The 23,363-nt window shown below is 40.2% G+C and overlaps 1 protein-coding gene and 1 long non-coding RNA gene across 5 annotated transcripts in view; one reads left to right on the top strand and one right to left on the bottom strand.

Annotated features, from left to right (window-relative positions):
* LOC140133450 (uncharacterized) overlaps positions 1-23,363 on the top strand; it is a 125,836-nt gene that overhangs the window by 79,178 nt on the left and 23,295 nt on the right. The gene's annotated exons all lie outside the window — the stretch shown is intronic.
* The window catches only part of KCNH8 (potassium voltage-gated channel subfamily H member 8), a 252,604-nt gene that overhangs the window by 56,312 nt on the left and 172,929 nt on the right, over positions 1-23,363 (bottom strand). For 2 of the 4 annotated variants that reach the window (XM_072153654.1, XM_072153652.1), the window contains exons 8-10: positions 13,334-13,414; positions 2,427-2,624; positions 378-577 (exon numbers count right to left, since the gene is read on the bottom strand). In XM_072153654.1, the coding sequence (XP_072009755.1) occupies positions 378-577; positions 2,427-2,624; positions 13,334-13,414 (479 nt within the window). The remainder of the gene's footprint in view (positions 1-377; positions 578-2,426; positions 2,625-13,333; positions 13,415-23,363) is intronic. The other 2 variants (XM_072153653.1, XM_072153655.1) reach the window with 2 other exon arrangements.

The following is a 23,363-nucleotide window of genomic DNA, read 5'->3' on the forward strand; positions in this document are numbered from 1 at the left end:
TCCTGTCCTATCTCAAAAACTTTTTTTTTTGCTTCAGGTAACCGTGGTTGTTTTTATTATAGCACACTATACTAACTATATTATAACTAACTATCTGGAGGTGTGAGAAAACGCTATACGTGGGAAGCAGTCTGTCACCTAGGGACCCCCGGAATCCATGGTTCTGTAAGATGTTGCCATGAGAATAAAGATTTTTTTGATCAGAAGATGTGAGTGTTCCCTTAAGTATCTTAACATACTTTTATAACTTGTGTTTTTTATACTATTACATTCAAGTTTGAAACTTTCACTTTCTATTTTCAAAATAAGACAATATTAATAATAATTTGAATAATTAAAATAAGGACAAGATTAATTGTTAAAATATTTGAAGGTACCTCATGAGAATCTATCCCGTTATTGACTGACCAATTGGTCTGAAAGTATTCAAGCATTCTCTGCTTCAGCTGTTGTGGAAGGTGATGTACCCGTATAAAATCCTTCAGATCCTTGGTTCTTGTATGATAAAGGGACCATCTGGAGTACATTCGTTGGATTATAGCTGTTACATTACCAAACACCAAGGCATGCATCAAAGCTGTACAGGATAATGAAAAGAAAGTCAAGTGTGTGTTGCATAATTTCAATATGCAAAAATTTACCTGGAATGATAGGTATTCATGTGTATTCAGGCTCAAGAATTCTGCCTTTTCATACTAATTAGCAGGCCAGAAGCCATTTAGGATGTTTAAGTTCATGAGGTAATGCCCTAAGGCAGTGGTGGCGAACGTATGGCATGGGTACCAGAGGTGGCACTCAGAGCCCTCTCTGTGGGCACCCCGGTCGTCAGCATAGAGTTAATAAGACAGGACCCATAGCCTCCTCCTGCAGTCCCAGGTCACACAGGATAATCTGCACTCAGTACTATTTTAAAGCAACACTTCCTTGGCTGCCTAGGACTGCAAGAGGAGTGAGGAAATGTGGATAGTGCTGGATTATAATTTGGGCTCCTGCCCTGCAACTCTTCCTGTACAGGGGACCCTGAAGTAAAGCTACAATAATAATCTCAATTTCTCCCCTTCCTACTGTATTGATGTCTTCAGGGTGCCAATGCAGTTCAAAGCTTCGCAAAGCCGTAAGCAATAAGTTATTGTTTGAATTGCAATGTTGGCACTTTGAAATAAATAAGCAGATTTTTGTTGTAGTTTGGGCACTTGCTCTCTAAAAGGCTCCCCATCGCTGCCCTAAGGTATATGAACCCATGGTGTCAATACTTTGTTATCAGGCTCCCTAGCTGCTGATAGTACTATAGTACTATGCTAACATCAAGAAGGGTGGCAAGTTGGAGATCAAGTCTTAGATGGCTAACCATTATGGGCTTTTGTGACTTTTTGGACTTACTTCATTTTGGAATTTCTCCTATATAACTTGCTACACACTCCACATTTAAGTCTGCTTGCTTAGCTTTTATAAACCTGATCTATCAATGCAACATTTTGAAAAGTGGCAATAAAAAAGTCACCTTTCAGAATGGAAGTGAACAAAACATTATGGGGCAGATTTACTTACCCGGTCCATTCGCGATCCAGCGCCGCGTTCTCTGCGGTGGATTCGGGTCCGGCCGGGATTCATCAAGGTAGTTCCTCCGCCGTCCACCAGGTGGCGCTGCTGCTCTAAAAAGCATCCGGATGCCCTGAAATTCACCGACCCGGACCAAGAGAAGGTAAGCGCGTCCCAAGCGACACATTTTCCGCTTTTAAATGCGGTGGTTTTTCCGAATACGTCGAGTTTTCGTTCGGCCACGCCCCCCGATTTCCGTCACGCGCATGCTGGCGCCGATGCGCCACAATCCGATCGCGTGCGCCAAAATCCCGGGGCAATACAGGGGAAATCGTCGCAAATCGGAAATATTCGGGTAACACGTCGGGAAAACGCGAATCGGGCCCTTAGTAAATGACCCCCTATTTGTTTCATATGATAAATTAAGAGCAATTTACAGAAACAGAGACTACAACAAATATGATTTAAAAATTTACACTCATGAAATCAGCCCCATTGGTTATCACCAGATTCCTTACAACCAGATGTGTATGTGTAGCATGATATTTGATATCCCTATGGCAAAAATCGGAAAGAAAGAAAATGTAAACTGAAAAAAACAAGCCCAAGCTCAGTAATCTTGTGTTTCTATCATACAAAAGTAAAAGAATATTTCTGATAAATAATACAAATTTGGTGTCTCCAAGATTTATACCAGCTATCAAACAGCTTGTATTTAAATGGTTAATTTTTTGCCACATCCTTCCTCCACTCCATTATAGTAGATAAAAGTTATTTAACGCTTCTTTCAAAAATTCGACTCAACCAGCAAAATACAAGTCATTATTCCTATAATTTCATGTAATAATATATCCACCTTTGTGTAATAATAGAAGAAAGGGTTTTACCTCCAATTAACATGATACAAATAGAAAAGATCTTCTCAGCATCAGTGTTAGCGGAAACATTTCCAAATCCAACGCTGGTTAAACTGCTGAGTGTAAAATACAATGATGCAATATATGTACTTCGGATGGTTGGACCTCCTTGTGTATTATTGCTATAAAAAGGGGATTCCAGCCTCTTTCCCAGTTCATGAAGCCAGCCTATGTAAGGAGAAAAAAGAACATATTAGAAAAATGACAAGAATAAATTAATCATGGTTTTGCCCTTGCAACAGGTGGCTGTGCTCTTTGCCAGACTTGACCTGACAGAGGTCTGTGCTATAACCTGCGCCACTGCCTGGCCCAGGCTAAAGCTAGTGTACAGCCATTCCACTCCACCACCAGGGATGGCACAGCCATTCCACTCCACCACCAGGGAAGGCACAGCCATTCCACTCCACCACCAGGGACGGCCCACATCCTGAGGTGTCATAAGAAGAGAAGTTGTGATGGTGGCTGCCACCAAGGCTTGCTCACTTTGCATGGAGGTGGCATAACAAATTGTGACTACTTCAGTGCTTATATACCAGCAGACATAGCATACAAGTTATAATATAACTGTCATTTGTAATAACTTTTTATATTGTGTGTGGCGAACATTTTTCTAATGTACTTCTTACAATGTAATTGTAATTCTTAAAATGTATTTTTCTAACAAATTCTGCTTAGTTTGTAATAAAAATCAAGCTACACCCTCTCATTGAGATCCGTATAGCAGCTTGTACACTGTGTGTCTATGGAGATCACATCTAATCTCGCTGTGTGTGTTTAAACAGCTCTGGCAGTTAGGATTAACCCCTTTACGTTTAGCTTGAAGTTTAAAAAAATTATGCTCTTAGCATACTACAGTCATGGGGAGTAGAAAGGGTTAACACGCACAGATGTGTAACAAACAGGAGAAGAGAGGATAGAGCGACATGTCTTCAATCTGTTAGACCGATTTGTCAGCAATGTAGAAATAACATTCTAACTAAGGGCCACATTTCAGTCTGTTACATTACAAACTAAGGCTGCATACACGTGAACTTATGCCCACACACGTTAGGCAAGCTGGAGGCTCTTCTAGGAAAATAATGCTGCACAGCCATTCTTACGGCTGAAGATAGAGCATGCTCTATCTTTTTTGCTACCAAGGCACGGTACGGTGAGCACTCATTGTGCTCACTGTACTGAGCCCAGGCAACATAGACCAAATCCAAATCTTTTGGGTGGCAATTATAATTGATTCTTCTGTTGATGTTGTGATAAAACTTGATTTTCCTATCTCCTGTAGCACACTGAGCAGTGTGGGTTTGAATTGTCTTTAAAAAGTTTTCAATTCATTTTGGTACTTGAAAAAAGTACAGATAATAACTCCTCTGTGTAATGATAATCCATTGTCAGAATATCTGCATTGCCTAAAGAGGAAGCATAAGTCTTAATACTTAAGAAATTTAAGGGAATATTTTTCATAACTTGAATTCCAGAGAGAATGGTGACCAGTAAGCATATGAATTTTGGCACATTAAAAGTCTACCAGTTTGACGAAAGACCTCTTCAGTGTCAAATGGTAAATATTTCTATAAATGATATGCAGGTTTTAATAAATTGGGGGGATTTATCATTGAGTTTTTTTGTCTATGTGTGGCGTTGTGTGTGAACATAGGACAGTGCAAAGTCACTTTGACATAGACCCAGCTTGTACCAAATTCATTATTTGCATTGACTAGTTTTTATATGACTGAATTCATGATTTGCAATTTTGCGAAAATTTTCGCTGAATCACAAGGTTTGATGCAAATTCAAGCCAGTCCCCACCCTAGTCTATGTTGCGACTTTTGTTGAGTTTTTTGTGGACCTTTTTATGAGACTGTCGCAAACAACCCCCACAGCATAAAACACTGCCAGCAGATTTATCGAGGGGAAAAGCCATTTCAAGGAAGTTGTCTGTAGCGGAACGCCAAAGGCACTCTAATGATAACTTCCCCTGATTGTTTCAAATTTCAAAAGAAAGATGTAGATTATTCAATCCAGGAATGGACTGTTACATGGTTGTAAAGTTTAACCAAATTAGGCAAGCTTTTACAGTATCTGATCTTGCAATGTCATGAACACTTATCTTCAACAATTTGCAACGTTTAAAAAAAATCATTAGATTGCAGTCCCAATAGAATGTGTTTGAATCATGATGTTGAGGAAGCCCTATACAACCCCTTGGAGCCGTGAATTTATGAATGGACAGAGAAGGTTTCAAAACATATCTGCCCTCCCAGACTTCCAGGTACCAGGGTACTGCCTGGTTGACACCCCTTAGGAACTGCATGTTTGACACAAACACATGCTGTGCTCCATTAGTTACTTTGGGACTCACACGGTGGCTTAGAGAACAAGCCAATATCAGAAGTCAAAGTTGTACAGGGCAGTTAACATAGACTTGAAGCCCACTTTCTGCTCCTTTTTGGGGGTCTCATGGGTTAGACCCCAACAATCACACATTTATTCATTATTCAGTGGTATAATAATAATAATCTTTATTTATATACCGCCATCAAATTCCGTAGCGCTTTACAAATCATAGGGGACATATACAGATATAATATTACATTACACAGAACAAACAGTCATATGGTATACTGTGTTATAGGTCTGTTACAGGACTGTTATGGGAGACGAAAAAAAAGGAAATGAGATTAAGAAATTTGTTGTTTAGGTTTACTTTATAGAGGTACTACCTTATTTATTTATCATTATTTCCATGGTGTCGATTATGAACTTAGATGACCCTATTCCCTTTGGAACTTTATGAGCGTTACCAGCAATGACCTATTGTCAAGAAGTAGTTCAGGAAAGGTAACACTTTGATTAAATCACTATAAGTTTTTTAGTGCTGGGAACTTTTTTTTTTATTACCGAATTCCAGTGGCTTGAAACCTATCTTTAGTTATCACAGTATCTTTACTAAACATGGGGGGGTCTTTTATCTTATTTCCCCCTTCTCTGCACTCTTTTTGCGCCTGTTGTGAGTCTATTTTTTGCACCTCATTTGTCTTTGTCATTTTGCTCTTTGTCAAATGCAGGGGGGGGGGTTGTGCCTTATTAGGCACAAATTTTAAAAAAGGCACACTTTGTTGCACAAATCATGCCATTGCCTTTCCTAAGCATGGTTAGGACTTGTCTGTTATTGCGCAATTATTTGCGCCCATATAGGCCCAATAGTATAGTAAATCGGGAGCAAACATCTGTAAAGAGGCGCAGTGTATTGACACAAAAACGATAGGGCAAAAACAATAGGGCGTAATATAAAAAAAAGCACAAAATGGGCGCAAATCAGCCATTACGCAGCAAAAAGAAGCAAAAACACCAAAGGAAGGAAAAGATAAATGACCCCCAAAAACTTTTTTTTTATATACAGATATACATAGACAACACTTTAAAGGCTTTTTTTTGCAAAGCATACCATATGTAACTTACACACAACATACAATCATAATTAGAACAGAAAAAAACACTATAGTTTTAACTTAATTTAATAATTATTTAGTGGAAATGTGTTAGCAATTTTCATTCATAATGGTTGAGGAAATGTAACTTTTCATTTTTATCCAATTAATCATGTTTGAGGATAATCTTTTTTCTGTGTTATAAAATAAACCCCTGAAAATGATTATCATATTTCAGATGCCTGAGAGGCTGGCAAGAGGGTGTTAAGGAATTAATTCAGGCTGTCAACCTAACTATTCAGTGATGACTTTCTGTGCGTAATAAATTCGGCAACACCATACATAGCATAGATAGAATACATGATAAATGAAGTTTTGATTCTCTGCTGATATTAATAGACTTTATTCTGCAGTTGTTTTTCATATTTTCTTACACCTTTGTACCAGAATAAATCCCTAGAAAGCATAGATAATTAAAGTAGACTAATAATCAACTGCCTTTCCGTAGTATAGGACATTATTAGCTGATCTGTATAACATTGCAGCCCTGCAAAAATCAACTGATATCAGCATAGTTTATGGTACTGAAAGCCAATGGTTCTGTACACTGCGCAGTTGCCTTGTTACATTATTAAAGCTCTGCTCATGGTGTCAGTTCATTATTGCAGTCGGGCCACTATACAGTGAAACAGTGTAGCTATGTACATCACACTAATATTAGCAAATCAGAGTGGGCCCAGGTGTTTAACTCCTTAAGCCACCATGAAGTTGGGGAAAAAGGCAAAAAACACTATAAAAAGTGATCAAAAAGTCAAATTTACCCCTTCATGATACTAATAAAAAGTACAACTCATCCTATAAAAAAATAAGCTCTAAAACAGCGCAATCAACAAAATAATGAAAACGTAAAACAGCTTAGTAGGCGGCTATGCAAAATCAAGGGATTTTTCACAATAACCATACTGACCAATAGAACATAAATAACATGTTAGCTATGCTATTTGGTGTGTAAAACACAAACAAAAACCCGTAAAAATCAATTACAGAATAGATTTTTTTTTGCAAAACCTTCCATTGAGATTAATGGAGCAGAACGGTCATGCGAAGCCGTCTTCTCCATTAGTCTGACGGGGCAAAGAGGGGTCCGACGGACCAAGCACAGAGACCCCCAATGATTAGCAAGTTACGCACTATCCAGTGGATACGGCCTAACTTTGATTAGTGGGAAAACCCCTTTAAGGTTAAAAAAGGGGGTATTGCACCCCCCCAAATATAGTGTTACTGCAATCCTTGAGGAGTTTTTAATGCTCTGCTATCTTAGGGACTGAAATCGGAAATCTGTTCCAACAAAATCCACCAATAAATGCAACTTCCCTTCCGATTCTCACTATGCACCTCTACAGTGCAAAAAGTGGGTTGCATTTACTCCTCTTACCCTTCTAAAAATTTAGGGACCAAAGCAAGTTTTTTTGGAAAAAGGTTTTCACTTACATAAGCCAATTTTATTACCTTCAATGAAACATCTGTGGTGTTAAAAAGCTTAACATAAACCTTTATAAACTCTCTAGATGGTGTAGTTTCCAAAATAGGATCATTTACATGTATAGGAGGTTCACTGTTCCTGCTGCTCAGTAACATGAGTAATATCAACCAAATGCAACGTTTGAGGGGTGCCATTTTAAAGATGATTTGTGCAGAGTTTCTCATAAATATAACTTTGAAAACCATTAAAAAATGTAATCTGAAATGTATTAAAAGTGTGGAAAATCGCAGTTTGAACTGTAAGCCTACTAACATCCTAATAAAATAACTTATAAAAATAACGTCAGCATAAAACACACAAATGGTTAATGTTAGTTAGCAACCAATTTCAGAGGTTAGACTAACCTTATGATGAGCAGAACATTTAGAACTCAGAAAATTGCTAAATTTTTTTTCAAAATTTTCACCAAATTTCTATTTTTTGGAATATAAGTCTGAAAATAAACTCTGTAAGATAAAGCTTTCCAAAGTTATAGCTGCATATTGTGGCACATGATGTGAAAAATTGGGCTGTGTGCTAAGGGTGAAAACAAGCTGTGTCCTTAAAGGAATTCTATGACCAGGATCAAGGATTGTAATCCAAGCACACTGGCATGCAGGTGTGCACCCTCTAAGGCAGGATCTTCTCTTCTTTTAGGTTTATATGCCCTTGTTTTTAAGAAGAAAAGGCTTTAAAAATGATGTAACACCTATGGAGCCCAGAGCCCCTTGGGCTTATTTGAATAATTTTAAAAGCCTTTTTTAAATAAATAACAGGGCATATGAAGCTAAAGGAAGAGCAGTTCCTTTTAGAGGGGGCACACATCTGTATGTTAGTGTGCTTGGTTTACAATCCTTGATCCTAGTGGCAGATGTCCTTTAAGGGATTAAACCCCCAAAAAACTACAATTAATGGAAAAGCCATTCCTTATCAATCCTAAATAATAGCCTGAAAGAAGTTATATAAAGAACTGGTTACCAGCTTTTATAATTTTTTTTATGTTGGCTAAAAATAAGGGGACTGTTTCTTGTAGGAACCATGAAGAGTTCGTATCGGTTTGTATTATAGAATCATGAAGACTCTGGATTCTTTATTACAAACTCAAAGCATTCAAAATTTATGAACACGAGGTCCAAACCTAATTTTCCAGGTAATTTGATATTGAGCCTTCATCGTGAGAACTTAACCCATTCATGATTGCCATTAGGCTATATTGCACATACCCCATGCAGATAGCATGTATACATACATCATGGCAGCGGGCACAATTCAAACTCTTATTTTTTCTGAACCATGGTACCTAGGAACACAGTTATTGTGTCATATACATTAAATAAAGAAGGATTGAGTTTTAGCTGCCACATAACTGGAGGTAAACAATGTTAAAGTTACAGTTGGTTTAGTGATTTTTAGATACAGCTCCCACTCCCAACCGTAACTTTCTCTGCTCTTCTCTATGTCTAGTGATATGGCACCTAAAACGTAATCCTGGAATATAAGGCATATTAAGCCCCTGCACCAGTTTTCTGTCTGACTTTGCACATTCTTTTCAGTGCGAACTGCCTGCACATATATTTATGAAGTGTCCGAGACACATTTATGATGCACACAACAAATTTGCAATAGGGACTGCACTATACCCGATGCAACACAAAATTCTGCACTGAAAGGAGAGTTCCGGTGCACAGTCGGACCCTGCACCACATTTATCATGCCTTATGTTAAAAGTGCACCAAAAAAAGTTGGTGCACTCAGTGGGAGCAGTGCAGGGGGTATCAGATACATGAAGAACATGAACCACAACCATCTGCACACTACACAGGCAAACTGCACATGGTGGGCCAATGTTGACAGTTTGCAGAAGTACATGCAGTCTTTGTATCTGTAGCTAAACCTGGGGAAGTGTCACAGGTTGACACTGTATATATTTTTAAAATAACTTTTGTAAAAGTTCATTAACCCCTTCACGACTTGCCCTTTTTTAGTTTTTTCACTTCCATTTTTCACTCACCAACTTCAAAAATCTATAACTTTTTTATTTTTCCACATAAAGAGCTCTGTTATGGCTTATTTTCTGTGTAACAAATTGCACTTCATAGTGACGGTATTTAATATTCTATGGTGTGTACTGGGAAGCGGGAAAAAAATTCCAAATGCAGTGAAAATGGTGAAAAACCACATTTGTGACGTTTTCTTGTGGGCTTGGATTTTACAGCTTTCACTCTGCGTCCCAAATGACATGTCTACTTTATTCTTTGGGTCGGTACAATCACGTGGATACCAAATTTGTATAGGTTTTATAATGTTTTCATATATTTAAAAAAATTAAAACCTCCTGTACAAAATATTTTTTTTTTATTTTGCCATCTTCTGGGGCCAATAACTTTTTCATACTTTAGTGTATGGAGCTGTGGATAGTGTCATTTTTTGCGAATTTTGATGCCGTTTTCATTACTATAATTTTTGGGACTGTGCGACCTTTTGATCACTTTTTATTAATTTTTTTATATTTTTCAAAATAGCAAAAAAATGCCATTTTCGACTTTGGACGCTATTTTCCGTTACGGGGTTAAACATAGTGAAAAAACATTATCATATTTTGATAGATCGGGCATTTTCGGACGTGGCGATACCTAATGTGTTTATGATTTTTACTGTTTATTTATTTTTATATCAGTTCTAGGGAAAGGGGGGTGATTTGAATTTTTAGGTTTTTTTATTATAATTTTTTTTTTTTAAACTTTTTTTTATTTTTACTATTTTTCAGACTCCCTAGGGTACTCTAACCCTAGGTAGTCTGATCGATCCTATCATATACTGCCATACTACAGTATGGCAGTATATGTGGATTTTACTCCCCATGCATTACAATGTGCAATTAGCACATTGTAATGCATGGGTTAAAACGAAGTAGCACCGATCGTGGGTGTTACCAGTAAGCCTATGCAGCAAAGACTTACCGGCTATGGAGAGGGCTCGGCCCTCGGGAAGGGGTTAAATTTCATTGCTTATTATAAAACTTAAATCCGCAAAATGACAAAAAGTGTATTAAGTACGATTTTTAGTCATTTGTCTGCTGATTCTCTAAACAAAAAACATGTAATAAATAGAACTAACAGATTGCCAGCCTGCACACTAAATCTCCGGGTCCAGCACCACAGTTTTCTTTGAAGCATTGTAGACAACATTCTTCACAACCACTGCAGACCATTATATGCCCTATGAACGCTAAATCCAGGTTAAAGGAGGGCGGTTATCAGTATTTATCCCTCTGAAAAGTCAGGTGACGAAACGCGTCAGGGAAGGTGGTGCTGACAGGGGGCATGCGTTTTTTATGATAAAGACAGCTGTGGACTGCCCTTGTAGGGCGGGAGCTAAAGGGGTGTTCTCAGGGACAGGATAGTTCCAGGTTGCCCCTGATACCCACCCGCTGAGCTGCAGATGCCTGAATCATGGTAGGAGATGACCATTTACTCTGGTGACCTAATCAAATTTGATGGGTGTTTCTGCTCGCTTAGTTATCGTAGATATACACTTCCGCTTAGTAACCACCTAAGAGAATTTTTGGTTACTTTTGTTTTTATACGTATTTCTTTATCTGCACTATAGTGTGAGTTTTTTTATTAGATTCATAAATAAAAGTTACATTTTAGCACTTTAACCCTCCATTTTGTCCCCTATTCATGCTGCATTATTTGTATATTGGAGGTATTTTGACCAATGATACACCTATTGTATTAGCATAGCTTCTGTTGTAAATAAAAATTGTCATGATATGTAAAGACATCATCAATTAAAAAGAAACATAACAAAACTGCAAATAATTACCAGTACATTCTACATTTAGGTACCAATGACCCATGGTAATTAAAAGGATCAAATGCAGATTCAAGACATAAGCATTGATTATTTTATAGCATAAACATAACATAAACAACATAAAAATGTAAAGCATAACTGGTATGACAGGAGATTGACAATAGCAGTAATGTTTAGTTTTAATGTTAATTGTATTAGGATGCTTATTATTTCTAATTGAAAAAGGAAAAAAATTAATATTTTAATGGAATATAATTTAAAAATGAATTAACACTGATCCCACTTTTATAAAACAAGTGGTCACAAATATGGTTCCTACATAGATATAGTTTAGAAACCTTGGGGAGGATCAATCAAGCTCTGGTTCATCCTGCATCTGCACTTTTCCCCACATGTCTTGCTCATCCCCCCACCATGCCAGCCCACATAGCTCACACCACACCCCTCAGCACCCACTCGGTGTGGAGGTGTTTCCTGGTCGGGCTCCAGCAATTGTGACTTAATCAAAGCTTGTATATCAGTACAATCCTTGATACCCCCCCCCCCCCCCAATCTTTGTCATGGCAGAAAAATGTTTTCAAACTATTACCTAAGCTATTAAAGGGCACATAACAAATAGGCAACTAAACAACACAAGAAAATTAAAGAAACAGATAATCCATTCTAATTAGAAATGTTGATCCACTAAAGTTACTCTGAAAAGATCATAAATACAAGTAAAAATACAAGGCTCTCTATCCTCGCCACTCAACATTTGCTCAATCAAAAAAGACGATCCATATTGTATTTCGCCATTTTTAAAAAATATTTCTTGACCATACAAAAAAGGCACATATACATCACCATTTTTCGGCTGAATATGCCATACTCCATTTAGTGATTCAATCCACGCCAATCAAAGTCTTCATGGCTCTCAGGAGACATTGAGCGTCAACCCTGTGCACACACGTTCGTTGTCTCGTATTTGGACGATGGCATATTTAGCCGAAAAATGGTAATGTATGTGAGACTTTTTTGTATGTTCAAAAGATAACAGTATTCATGTATTTTTTTTTTATTGATATAAAACTCAATACATTAATGTGTTTACAAACCTTAAAAAAATCTTCCACATTACATAAAAAAGACTTAATGCAAATGTTAGAGTTTTGGGGGGATTTTTCTGATTATCTTATTTCAGAGGTATCATCCAATGTTTATTGTTTGGCTATATTAAAGTTCGTTGTCTCGTATTTGGACGATGGCATATTTAGCCGAAAAATGGTAATGTATGTGAGACTTTTTTGTATGTTCAAAAGATAACAGTATTCATGTATTTTTTTTTTATTGATATAAAACTCAATACATTAATGTGTTTACAAACCTTAAAAAAATCTTCCACATTACATAAAAAAGACTTAATGCAAATGTTAGAGTTTTGGGGGGATTTTTCTGATTATCTTATTTCAGAGGTATCGTCCAATGTTTATTGTTTGGCTATATTAAAGTTAAAACAATATTTTATGTATAAAACATAGATAAATGGCAGCAATTTTCTAGGACTTGACTGACATTTTGAAAAACGTGGATAGTTTAATTTAAAAAGTGGATAACTTTTTTTAAAGTTCCTTTGGATACATGAATTTGTACAACATAATTTTGTAATCTCATGAGCCCCATGATAGAATTGTTGTTTATTTAAGCTTTAATTGGTAACTGCATAATACATTGAAACTCATATGATATTTAGAGTTGTTTTTATTTTTTCTTTGCGATGGCCTTCATAATAAGTATAAATAAAATAATAAACTGTCATCAGTTTGAATTTATTGAAACTATATGTGCAAAACAGAAGATATAAAACTGTTGGATAACTGTAAGATAATCTTTCTATTTTAAGTAAACTACTTTGATAATTTAAATCATTTAAATCACTTTTTACATTTACGTTGTTAATAATTTATATTATGTTTTCAGAGCAGATCAATTGGGTTTTTAAGAAATATATATATATTTATTTATTTTTCTTTAGTAAAATATCTATTGCTGACTTGTTTTTAACTTTTATCATAAAATATCATTTGGCCAAATTATTAACTTTATATGAAAAAATCATAAAATAAGGCACTTACTTTTAGGGCGGATTTTTAGAGCCTTAGATTCAATGGTGTTTGACACAGTTACAATCCACTTCCCGGACTTATTTGTTTCTTCTTTGTGAATACACCCAGAGAAACAGGAAGGGAAAAAAGATGACAGTACTGTAATAAGAATCTAGTTGTTTTTGTTCTAACATGTAATGGTTGCTATGCTAATTAACTATACAGCTATTCTTATTATTTGCCAGGGATCAATAAATATATTTCATGTAATTTAAGGAAATTGTAATTTTATATTTTTAAAAAACAATGCTAGTCACCACTATTAAAAAATGTTTGGTGAAATGAAATCTAGGGATCACAAATAGGACTACATCTAGTGAATGGTAAGACGAGGGAATATGAAATTGAATTGTGTTGGTTGAATTATAATGCACAATCTAGATTAATATAGATGCCAATTCCTGTATACACCACCCAATACTCTATCATCATTGTAGATTGAGCCGTAAGAAAATCTAGAAATGATTAATTTGAAGGGAAACTGCACCAATCTTAGAAATTGTTCCTATTTAGTATAGAGTTTAAGTGGTTAATTTCTTATACCTTTTTGCAAATTCCTGGATAGTTACCCATTTTGACTTGGTACTTGCTAAATAGAAGTGCCAAATGTTGACAGATATGGAAAAGAAATTATATCACTATATAAATCCACCTTTCATAGCATTTGATTTTGTAAACAGTTGAAAAATGCTACTTTTAACAGTTTGCAAACAAATTCAGAATTTGACACAATTTTGGAAAACAATTATATAATATCACCACTTGCCCACCATTTTTATCAGTCATTCAGTTAGAACTTGATGAGGTTGCTATATGTCAGATATGCTCTACTGGCTTGTCAATGAATGCTCTGTTTCATTGGGGATATTATTTAATGAAATTATAAAATAAAATTAATAAAAAGTAGACAGAAATAACAGAGATGACTAAAATGTGGTTAATTTGACTCACTGGAAGATATTACTAGCTGTATACCACTTTAATGATGAAAATCCCTTCGCCAGAGATTGGAAGCTATGGAGCCATTCGTGCATTTTCACACATAGTAATAAAAAGTACAGAGTTACTATTAGAGATGAGCGAGCACTAAAATGCTCGGGTACTCGTTATTCGAGACGAACTTTTCCCGATGCTCGAGTGCTCGTCTCGAATAACGAGCCCCATTGAAGTCAATGGGAGACTCGAGCATTTTTCAAGGGGACCAAGGCTCTGCACAGGGAAGCTTGGCCAAACACCTGGGAACCTCAGAAAAGGATGGAAACACGACGGAAATGGACAGGAAACAGCAGGGGCAGCATGCATGGATGCCTCTGAGGCTGCTTAATCGCACCATTATGCCAAAACTATGGGCAACAGCATGGCCATGACAGAGTGACAGAATGAAGCTAGATAGCATGTAAAACATCCAATAATTGACCCTGACACTATAGGGGACGGCATGCAGAGGCAGCGGCAGCAGCGGCAGGCTAGAGAGTGGCATGGCGACATACTCTAAATGGACTCAGGCTTCAAACCAATGGGTGGCAGAGAGGAACCAAAGGAGGTGAGCAAGAAGCGCTCAAATAATATCGGTACATGATAAAAGTTTGCCAGTATATTTTGTGGATTACACAGCAGGGTGGCGACAAAGTTAACATGGAAGCCATGAAAACAACCCAAAATTCTGCCTGACACAGCTCGTTTGATAAGGGGACCATGTATGGAGGCAGTGAACTAGTAGTAGATTAAAGGTGCTGCAGTTAAAACTATGTTAGTTGGATCTTGGCATGGAGCTGGCGCTCCGCTGCCAGGCGAGCTTTCGCCAATCCAAGCCCCTGTCTCTAGGCTACTCCCCAAACAGCACTTCTAAGAACCTTTTGTATAAGATCAAGTGTAGTAGCGTTCTTATAAGTTTAGGATATGGCGGGTGAGGGGAATGTAAACAGATGCGCAAGAAGCGCTGAAATAATATCGGTAAATGATAAAAGTTTGCAAGTATATTTTGTGGATTACACAGCAGGGTGGCGACAAAGTTAACAAGTTTGATGTGGAATGCCCTGTAATAGCTCTTGGGCGGTGTGCCTTTTATCGCCTAGGCTCAGCAGTTTGAGCACCGCCTGCTGTCGCTTAGCGACGGCACTGCTGCTGTGCCTAGAGCTACCGACTGATGGCGCCATGGCCACGGATGGTAATTCGGAGGAGGAGGAGGTGGAGGAGGGGTGGGAGGAGGAGGAGGTATACTAGACCTTTGAGACCTGGACCGAGGTAGGCCCCGCAATTCTCTGCGTCGGCAGTATATGACCAGCCCCAGGGTCAGACTCGGTCCCAGCCTGCACCAAGTTAAGTGTAGTAGTGTTCTTATAAGTTTGGGATATGGCGGGTGAGGGGAATGTAAACAGATGCACAAGAAGCGCATGATGCGCATGGAGCTGGCGCTCCGCTGCCAGGTGAGCTTTCGCCAATCCAAGCCCCTGTCTCTAGGCTACTCCCCAAACAGCACTTCTAAGAACCTTTTGTATAAGATCAAGTGTAGTAGCATTCTTATAAGTTTAGGATATGCCGGGTGAGGGGAATGTAAACAGATGCGCAAGAAGCGCTGAAATAATATTGGTAAATGATAAAAGTTTGCCAGTATATTTTGTGGATAACACAGCAGGGTGGCGACAAAGTTAACAACTTTGATGTGGAATCCATGAAAACAACCCAAATTTCTGCCTGACACACCTCGTTTGGAGGTAGCAATGGAGACAACGTGTGGAGGCTGCTATGGAGACAATTTAATTTGGATAGTGCCTGTATGTGGCAGTCCAAAAAAGTTTTCAAACCAGAGGAGCGGGTAGGTGGCCCTCCAGAAAAATGAAATAGATTGAGTGCCTGTATGTGGCAGTCCAAAAAACTTTTCAAACCAGAGGAGCAGGTAGGTGGCCCTCCAGAAAAATTGAATCGATTGAGTGCCTGTATGTGGCACTCCCAAAAATTTTTTAAAACAGAGGACCGGGTAGGTAGCCCTCCAGAAAAATTAAATGCATAAAGTACTATAGCTAGAGCCAGTGGGCCCTGTCAAAAAATAGCCAATTTCCTCTGCTTTACTGTACAAAGAGGAGGAGAAGGAGGAAAATGAGGAGGAGAAGGAGTGGATAAATTATTCAGGTTGAGCTTCCTTCACCTGGTGGAGATTGGAAATTATGAGAAATCCAGGCTTTATTCATCTTAATAAGCGTCAGCCTGTCAGCGCTGTCAGTCGACAGGCGTGTACGCTTATCGGTGATGATGCCACCAGCTGCACTGAAAACCCGCTCGGACAAGACGCTAGCGGCAGGGCAGGCAAGAACCTCCAAGGCGTACAGCGCCAGTTCGTGCCACATGTCCAGCTTTGAAACCCAGTAGTTGTAGGGAGCTGTGTGATCATTTAGGACGATGGTATGGTCAGCTACGTACTCCCTCACCATCTTTCTGTAAAGATCAGCCCTACTCTGCCGAGACTGGGGACAGGTGACAGTGTCTTGCTGGGGTGACATAAAGCTGGCAAAAGCCTTGTAAAGCGTACCCTTGCAAGTGCTGGACAAGCTGCCTGCTCGCCTACTCTCCCTCGCTACTTGTCCCGCAGAACTACGCACTCTACCGCTAGCGCTGTCAGAAGGGAAATACTGTTTCAGCTTGTGAACCAGGGCCTGCTGGTATTCATGCATTCTCACACTCCTTTCCTCTCCAGGGATGAGAGTGGAAAGATTTTGCTTGTACCGTGGGTCCAGGAGAGTGAACACCCAGTAATCGGTGCTGGAATAAATTCTTTGAACGCGAGGGTCACGGGATAGGCAGCCTAGCATGAAATCTGCCATATGCGCCAGAGTACCAACGCGTAAGAATTCACTCCCCTCACTGGCCTGACTGTCCATTTCCTCCTCCTCCAACTCCTCCAACTCCTCTTCTTCTGCCCATACACGCTGAACAGTGAAGGACTCAACAATGGTCCCCTCTTGTGTCTCGCCAACATTCTCCTCCTCTTCCTCCTCATCCTCCTCCACCTCCACCTCCTCCGATATGCGCTGAGAAACAGACCTAAGGGTGCTTTGGCTATCAACAAGGGAATCTTCTTCCCCCGTCTCTTGTGACGAGCGCAAAGCTTCCGACTTCATGCTGATCAGAGAGTTTTTCAACAGGCCAAGCAGCGGGATGGTGAGGCTGATGATGGCGGCATCGCCACTGACCATCTGTGTTGACTCCTCAAAGTTACGCAGCACCTGACAGATATCAGACATCCACGTCCACTCCTCATTGTAGACTTGAGGAAGCTGACTGACCTGACTACCAGTTCTGGTGGAAGTTGACATCTGGCAGTCTACAATGGCTCGGCGCTGCTGGTAAACTCTGGATAACATGGTCAGTGTTGAATTCCACCTCGTGGGCACGTCGCACAACAGTCGGTGAGCGGGCAGTTGGAGGCGGCGCTGCGCTGCCCTGAGAGTGGCAGCATCTGTGCTGGACTTCCTGAAATGCACACAGATGCGGCGCACCTTCGTGAGCAAATCAGACAGATTGGGGTATGTCTTGAGGAAACGCTGAACTATCAGATTTAACACATGGGCCAGGCATGGCACATGTGTCAGTCTGCCGAGTTGCAGAGCCGCCACCAGGTTACGGCCGTTGTCACACACAACCATGCCTGGCTTCAGGTTCAGCGGTGCCAGCCACAGATCAGTCTGCGCCGTGATGCCCTGTAATAGCTCTTGGGCGGTGTGCCTTTTATCGCCTAGGCTCAGCAGTTTGAGCACCGCCTGCTGTCGCTTAGCGACGGCACTGCTGCTGTGCCTAGAGCTACCGACTGATGGCGCCATGCCCACGGATGGTAATTCGGAGGAGGAGGAGGTGGAGGAGGGGTGGGAGGAGGAGGAGGCATAGTAGGCCTGAAACACCTGGACCGAGGTAGGCCCCGCAATCCTCGGCGTCGGCAGTATATGACCAGCCGCAGGGTCAGACTCGGTCCCAGCCTCCACCAAGTTAACCCAATGTGCCGTCAGCGATATATAGTGGCACTGCCCGGCAGCACTCGTCCACGTGTCCGTGGTCAGGTGGACCTTGTCAGAAACGGCGTTGGTCAGGGCACGGATGATGTTGTCTGACACGTGCTGGTGCAGGGCTGGGACGGCACATCGGGAAAAGTAGTGGCGGCTGGGGACCGAATACCGAGGGGCGGCCGCCGCCATGAGGTTGCGAAAGGCCTCGGTCTCTACTAGCCTATAGGGCAGCATCTCCAGGCTAAGCAATCTGGAGATGTTGACATTAAGGGCTTGGGCGTGCGGGTGGGTTGCACTATATTTGCGTTTCCGCTCCAGCGTCTGGGGTATGGAGAGCTGAACGCTGGTGGATGCTGTGGAGGATCGTGGAGGCGACGATGGGGTTTTTGTGGCAGGGTCCTGGGCAGGGGGCTGACTATCAGCTGACACAGGGGAAGGAGCAGTGGTGTGCACGGCCGGAGGTGAACGGGCTTGTTGCCACTGAGTGGGGTGTTTAGCATTCATATGCCTGCGCATACTGGTGGTAGTTAAGCTAGTAGTGGTGGAACCCCTGCTGAGCCTGGTTTTGCAAATGTTGCACACCACAGTCCGTCGGTCATCCGGTGTTTCCTTAAAGAACCTCCAGACTTCTGAAAATCTAGCCCTCGCCGCAAGAGCCCTCGCCACAGGAGCTTCACTAGTTGACACATTTGGCGCTGATGCACCAGCTCTGGCCCTGCCTCTCCGTCTGGCCCCACCACTGCCTCTTCCAACCTGTTCTGGTCGAGGACTCTCCTCTGTCTCAGAAGCACTGTGTTCACCCGGCCTATCAACCCAGCTTGGGTCTGTCACCTCATCATCCTCCGATCCCTCAGTCTGCTTCCCCCTCGGACTTCCTGCCCTGACAACAACTTCCCCACTGTCTGACAACCGTGTCTCCTCATCGTCGGACACCTCTTTAGACACTTCTTCCACTACGTCAAGAAGGTCATCATCACCCACAGACTGCGACTGGTGGAAAACCTGGGCATCGGAAAATTTACGATAAGCTACAATGAAATGTGTGCTCTTAGATTAAGATATGCCCCCCATTTGGATGTACAGGCACTATGCACTTTAAACATTGTTTAGGATCATTCCTCCTTCTGGATTCATAGCATATCTCCTCAGGCACACCTCCCTTAGGAGGGCAGCACTTATCCCCATGCATCACCCTGCAAGATTTGTCTGATTTTGTGTAGTGTCTCCGCTTCCCCTTATATGTGACCAGCCTGTTCTCTTTGCTTTTAAATTGTTTGTCATTTGATTTATAATAAAGATGTAATTGTATTTTGCAATTTTTTGGTTGGAATAACTTTTTTTGTAGATAGGTTTTGTGTTTATTGAAGTTAACCACGATGTATATGTAGGAGTTTATTACAACAGTGGAATAGGAGAAGGAAACCCAAGGAAATATAGATTGAAATTATATGTTACTACACTCCCTCCACCGTATGTGCATGCGTGCAGCTGCATTGCTAGTACTAACTGTGGGAAGGGTCCAGAAAACAGTTCCTCAGAGTATGCCGGTTCAAATGGCAAATTTTCCTGGGAGGGGGCAGATTGGGGGGGAGGAGGCTGAGGTGCAGGAGCTGGAGGAGTGCCGATTTCGGTGACATGGGTGGACTGCGTGGAAGACTGACTGGTGGACAAATTGCTCGAAGCATTGTCGGCAATCCACGACATCACCTGTTCGCACTGTTCTGGCCTCAACAGTGCTCTACCACGAGTCCCAGTAACTTCAGACATGAACCTAGGGAGTGTAGCTCTGCGGCGTTTCCCTGCTCCCTCATAAGCAGGTGGTGTCTCACCCCGCCCAGGACCACGGCCTCTGACCCCTGCAGTAGTTGGACGCCCACGTCCCCGCCCTCGTCCTCTACCCCTAGCCCTCGGGTTAAACATTTTGAAAATGAGAGTTATAACTTTAATTTTTTTTAAACTTTTTTTTGTGTTTTTTTGTTTTTTTTTGTGTTTTTTAGTTTTTAAAACCAAACGATGCTATCCTATTGCTATGGCTATTTTCTAGCCAAGTATGAAAGCACACTACTATGCCAGATGAGATGACGCTGAGTTATTAAACAAAATAAACGTAAAATAAAAAAGGAAATGGCAGACTGTGCCTAATTGAAATCCAACCCCTAATAAATTTTCCCACTTCGGTCTTTGCAATGGATATGTGCGTCACTAAGCGCAAAACACAGCGGTCGCAAGTCTCACTACAAATTGCTCACAATTTGCTAGTAGATGCACTGCAGCAAGTACAGCCACCAGCAGATCAACCAGAAATCAAATATATATAACGCTACTGTAGGCGTAAGTAAGCCGTTTGGATTCTCCTATGGCTATTTTCTAGCCAAGTATGAAAGCACACTACTATGCCAGATGAGATGACGCTGAGTTATTAAACAAAATAAACGTAAAATAAAAAAGGAAATGGCAGACTGTGCCTAATTGAAATCCAACCCCTAATAAATTTTCCCACTTCGGTCTTTGCAATGGATATGTGCGTCACTAAGCGCAAAACACAGCGGTCGCAAGTCTCACTACAAATTGCTCACAATTTGCTAGTAGATGCACTGCAGCAAGTACAGCCACCAGCAGATCAACCAGAAATCAAATATATATAACGCTACTGTAGGCGTAAGTAAGCCGTTTGGATTCTCCTATGGCTATTTTCTAGCCAAGTATGAAAGCACACTACTATGCAAGATGAGATGACACTGAGTTATTAAAAAAATAAACGTAAAATAAAAAGTAAATGGCAGACTGTGCCTAATTGAAATCCAACCCCTAAGCATGTTCGCTTATCTCTAGTTACTATCCTTTTCTTTTAAGGTGATAGTTGAACCGTTTTCTCATACAGTAGGTCTGTTGTGTGGGCCTACAGGTTGCATATATGCCATGTCTGCATATGTTAGTAGTAAAAATAGAAAATTAAAAAAAACAAAAATATACCTACGCTGACTATGATAAATGGAACGAGAAGTGGTTAATAACGGAACTGACCTTATTGACCCAATCTTCAGTGAAGAGAATGTGATGTTCTGGACGCTTGTCGGCAATTGTAGTTGATCCCGCAAAGGTAGTTAATGTCCACTGTAGTGAATGTCCTTTCCTGTAATCTAAGTTTGAAGAAAATCCAAGGAATAGGAGCAATTCAGTGTGGGAGCCCCAGCTGGTCGCTCGACCAGACACTAGATGGGAGAGTTCTACCCTGAGGAAGAGAGCCGTTGCTCTTGAAAACCTGTGTGGTGCGTGTTCACCTATGTCTCTTTCCCTTTGCTGCATCCATAACTCATAGTGATGTTACTAACAACTTCCGATCTAGTGTGTGGTCGAGCGGAGAACATTCACTAAATTGGACATTAACTACCTTTGCGGGATCAACTACATCGCGGACAAGCTTCCGGAACATCACATTCTCTTCACTGAAGATTGGGTCAAGAAGGTCAGTTACCCTTTCAACCCCTGCAGCTTTCATTATTAACCACTCCTCGTTCCATTTATCATAGTCAGGGCAGGTATATTTTTCTATGGTTTTCGATTGTCTTGTACATATCTATGAGCTAGGGTGGCTCATACAATACCATCAGCGACATTCACCCATTGTTAATATCTAAATACCTATTACATTTCAGCTTCTACATTTATCACTCATCTTCATACATCCACCACTTTGTGCCAACGTCCCCCCCCCCCTTTTTCTATTTTAGAAAATTTAAAAAAACACATTTCTGCAAAAATAGAGAATGTTATGTACTTATATTTCCCATTTTTTGTTCAGGACCATGAAGAGATTATAAAAGGAAGAAAATCAAATGCTTATTTTTGTTCTGTTATTTGTTTCTATTCTTGGCTAAAAGACAAATAAAAAACGAATCTGTGTGATCTATGTCTAAGTGGAATATATAGAAAGTTGTGTAAAAAATAAAGTAGATTCTGTAGATCTACAGGTATTCCTGAGAAATAAATATTGGTATCTCTTGAGGACAGTGATAATTTCCATCAGTTATTTAAACACTTGTAATATATTGTAGACAATGGATGTTCTTTCTATCACTAGTAAATGAGGATTAGTGAGGATGATGCATCTGCTGATTGACGTCAGGACAATTCATTCACTAACTGATACAGCTGTTCACGAAAACCTGCATTAATAAGAGGAGGAGGGGATTGAAAGTAAGCTTAGACTCCTACTAGTCTTAATCCTTATATTAAACTATGTAGAATAGTCATTTAGATATCTAAGAAACTAATGATTTATTACAAATGTGTTTCCTATTAGTTTTGTTCCTCTATGCTATGATGCTTGCTCTTTATTGAATTAAAATGTTCCTTTAACAATGTAGTCAATGAACATTGATTAAAGTCCAAATGGCTAAAGAAGGTTATATGTAATAGATTGAGGGGTAGATAATAATTTGTACAGCCAACACTTATTAAACGATTAGTATTTAAAAAGAACCAATATTGAGATTTCAGTATATTTTATGTAATTTTTTTTAAGTAATTATTTGTATTGTCTTTGAAGTTAACATGGCACTTGTGGGACACACCACGAATATTGGATTTTTTGGACAATGGAAAAAATTTTGCTAAAAAATGGCTATGTCCTATAGTCGATGGATTCAGCACTGCTAGACCCTCCTGACCGCTGTAATGAAGATCAGGTGAAACACTGACAAAGCGCCTCACCCGATCACCATGAGAAGTTATTCTGAACTCCCCGCCATCTTGACTTGTAAGGCACCAGAACCTGCAATTATATAAATGGGTCATGGGACAGTCACGTGACCCAGAATCATGGCTGTTATTAGATGTTAAGAGCTGCCTATGCTACAGACTATAAGCTGAAGATGGCAGTGTTGCAGAGAGAATTAGGAGCCAATGGGGGTGAGTGGTTTTATTACTTATAGTGGGTTGAAACCGAGCTGTGTGCAAAAGAAGAGTTCTGCGGATATCGGTGCTTTATATAAATTTTTTAGCAC

Source organism: Engystomops pustulosus, chromosome 5 (assembly GCF_040894005.1).
Source record: "Engystomops pustulosus chromosome 5, aEngPut4.maternal, whole genome shotgun sequence".
In the NCBI taxonomy this organism is placed as follows: Eukaryota; Metazoa; Chordata; class Amphibia; order Anura; family Leptodactylidae; genus Engystomops; species Engystomops pustulosus.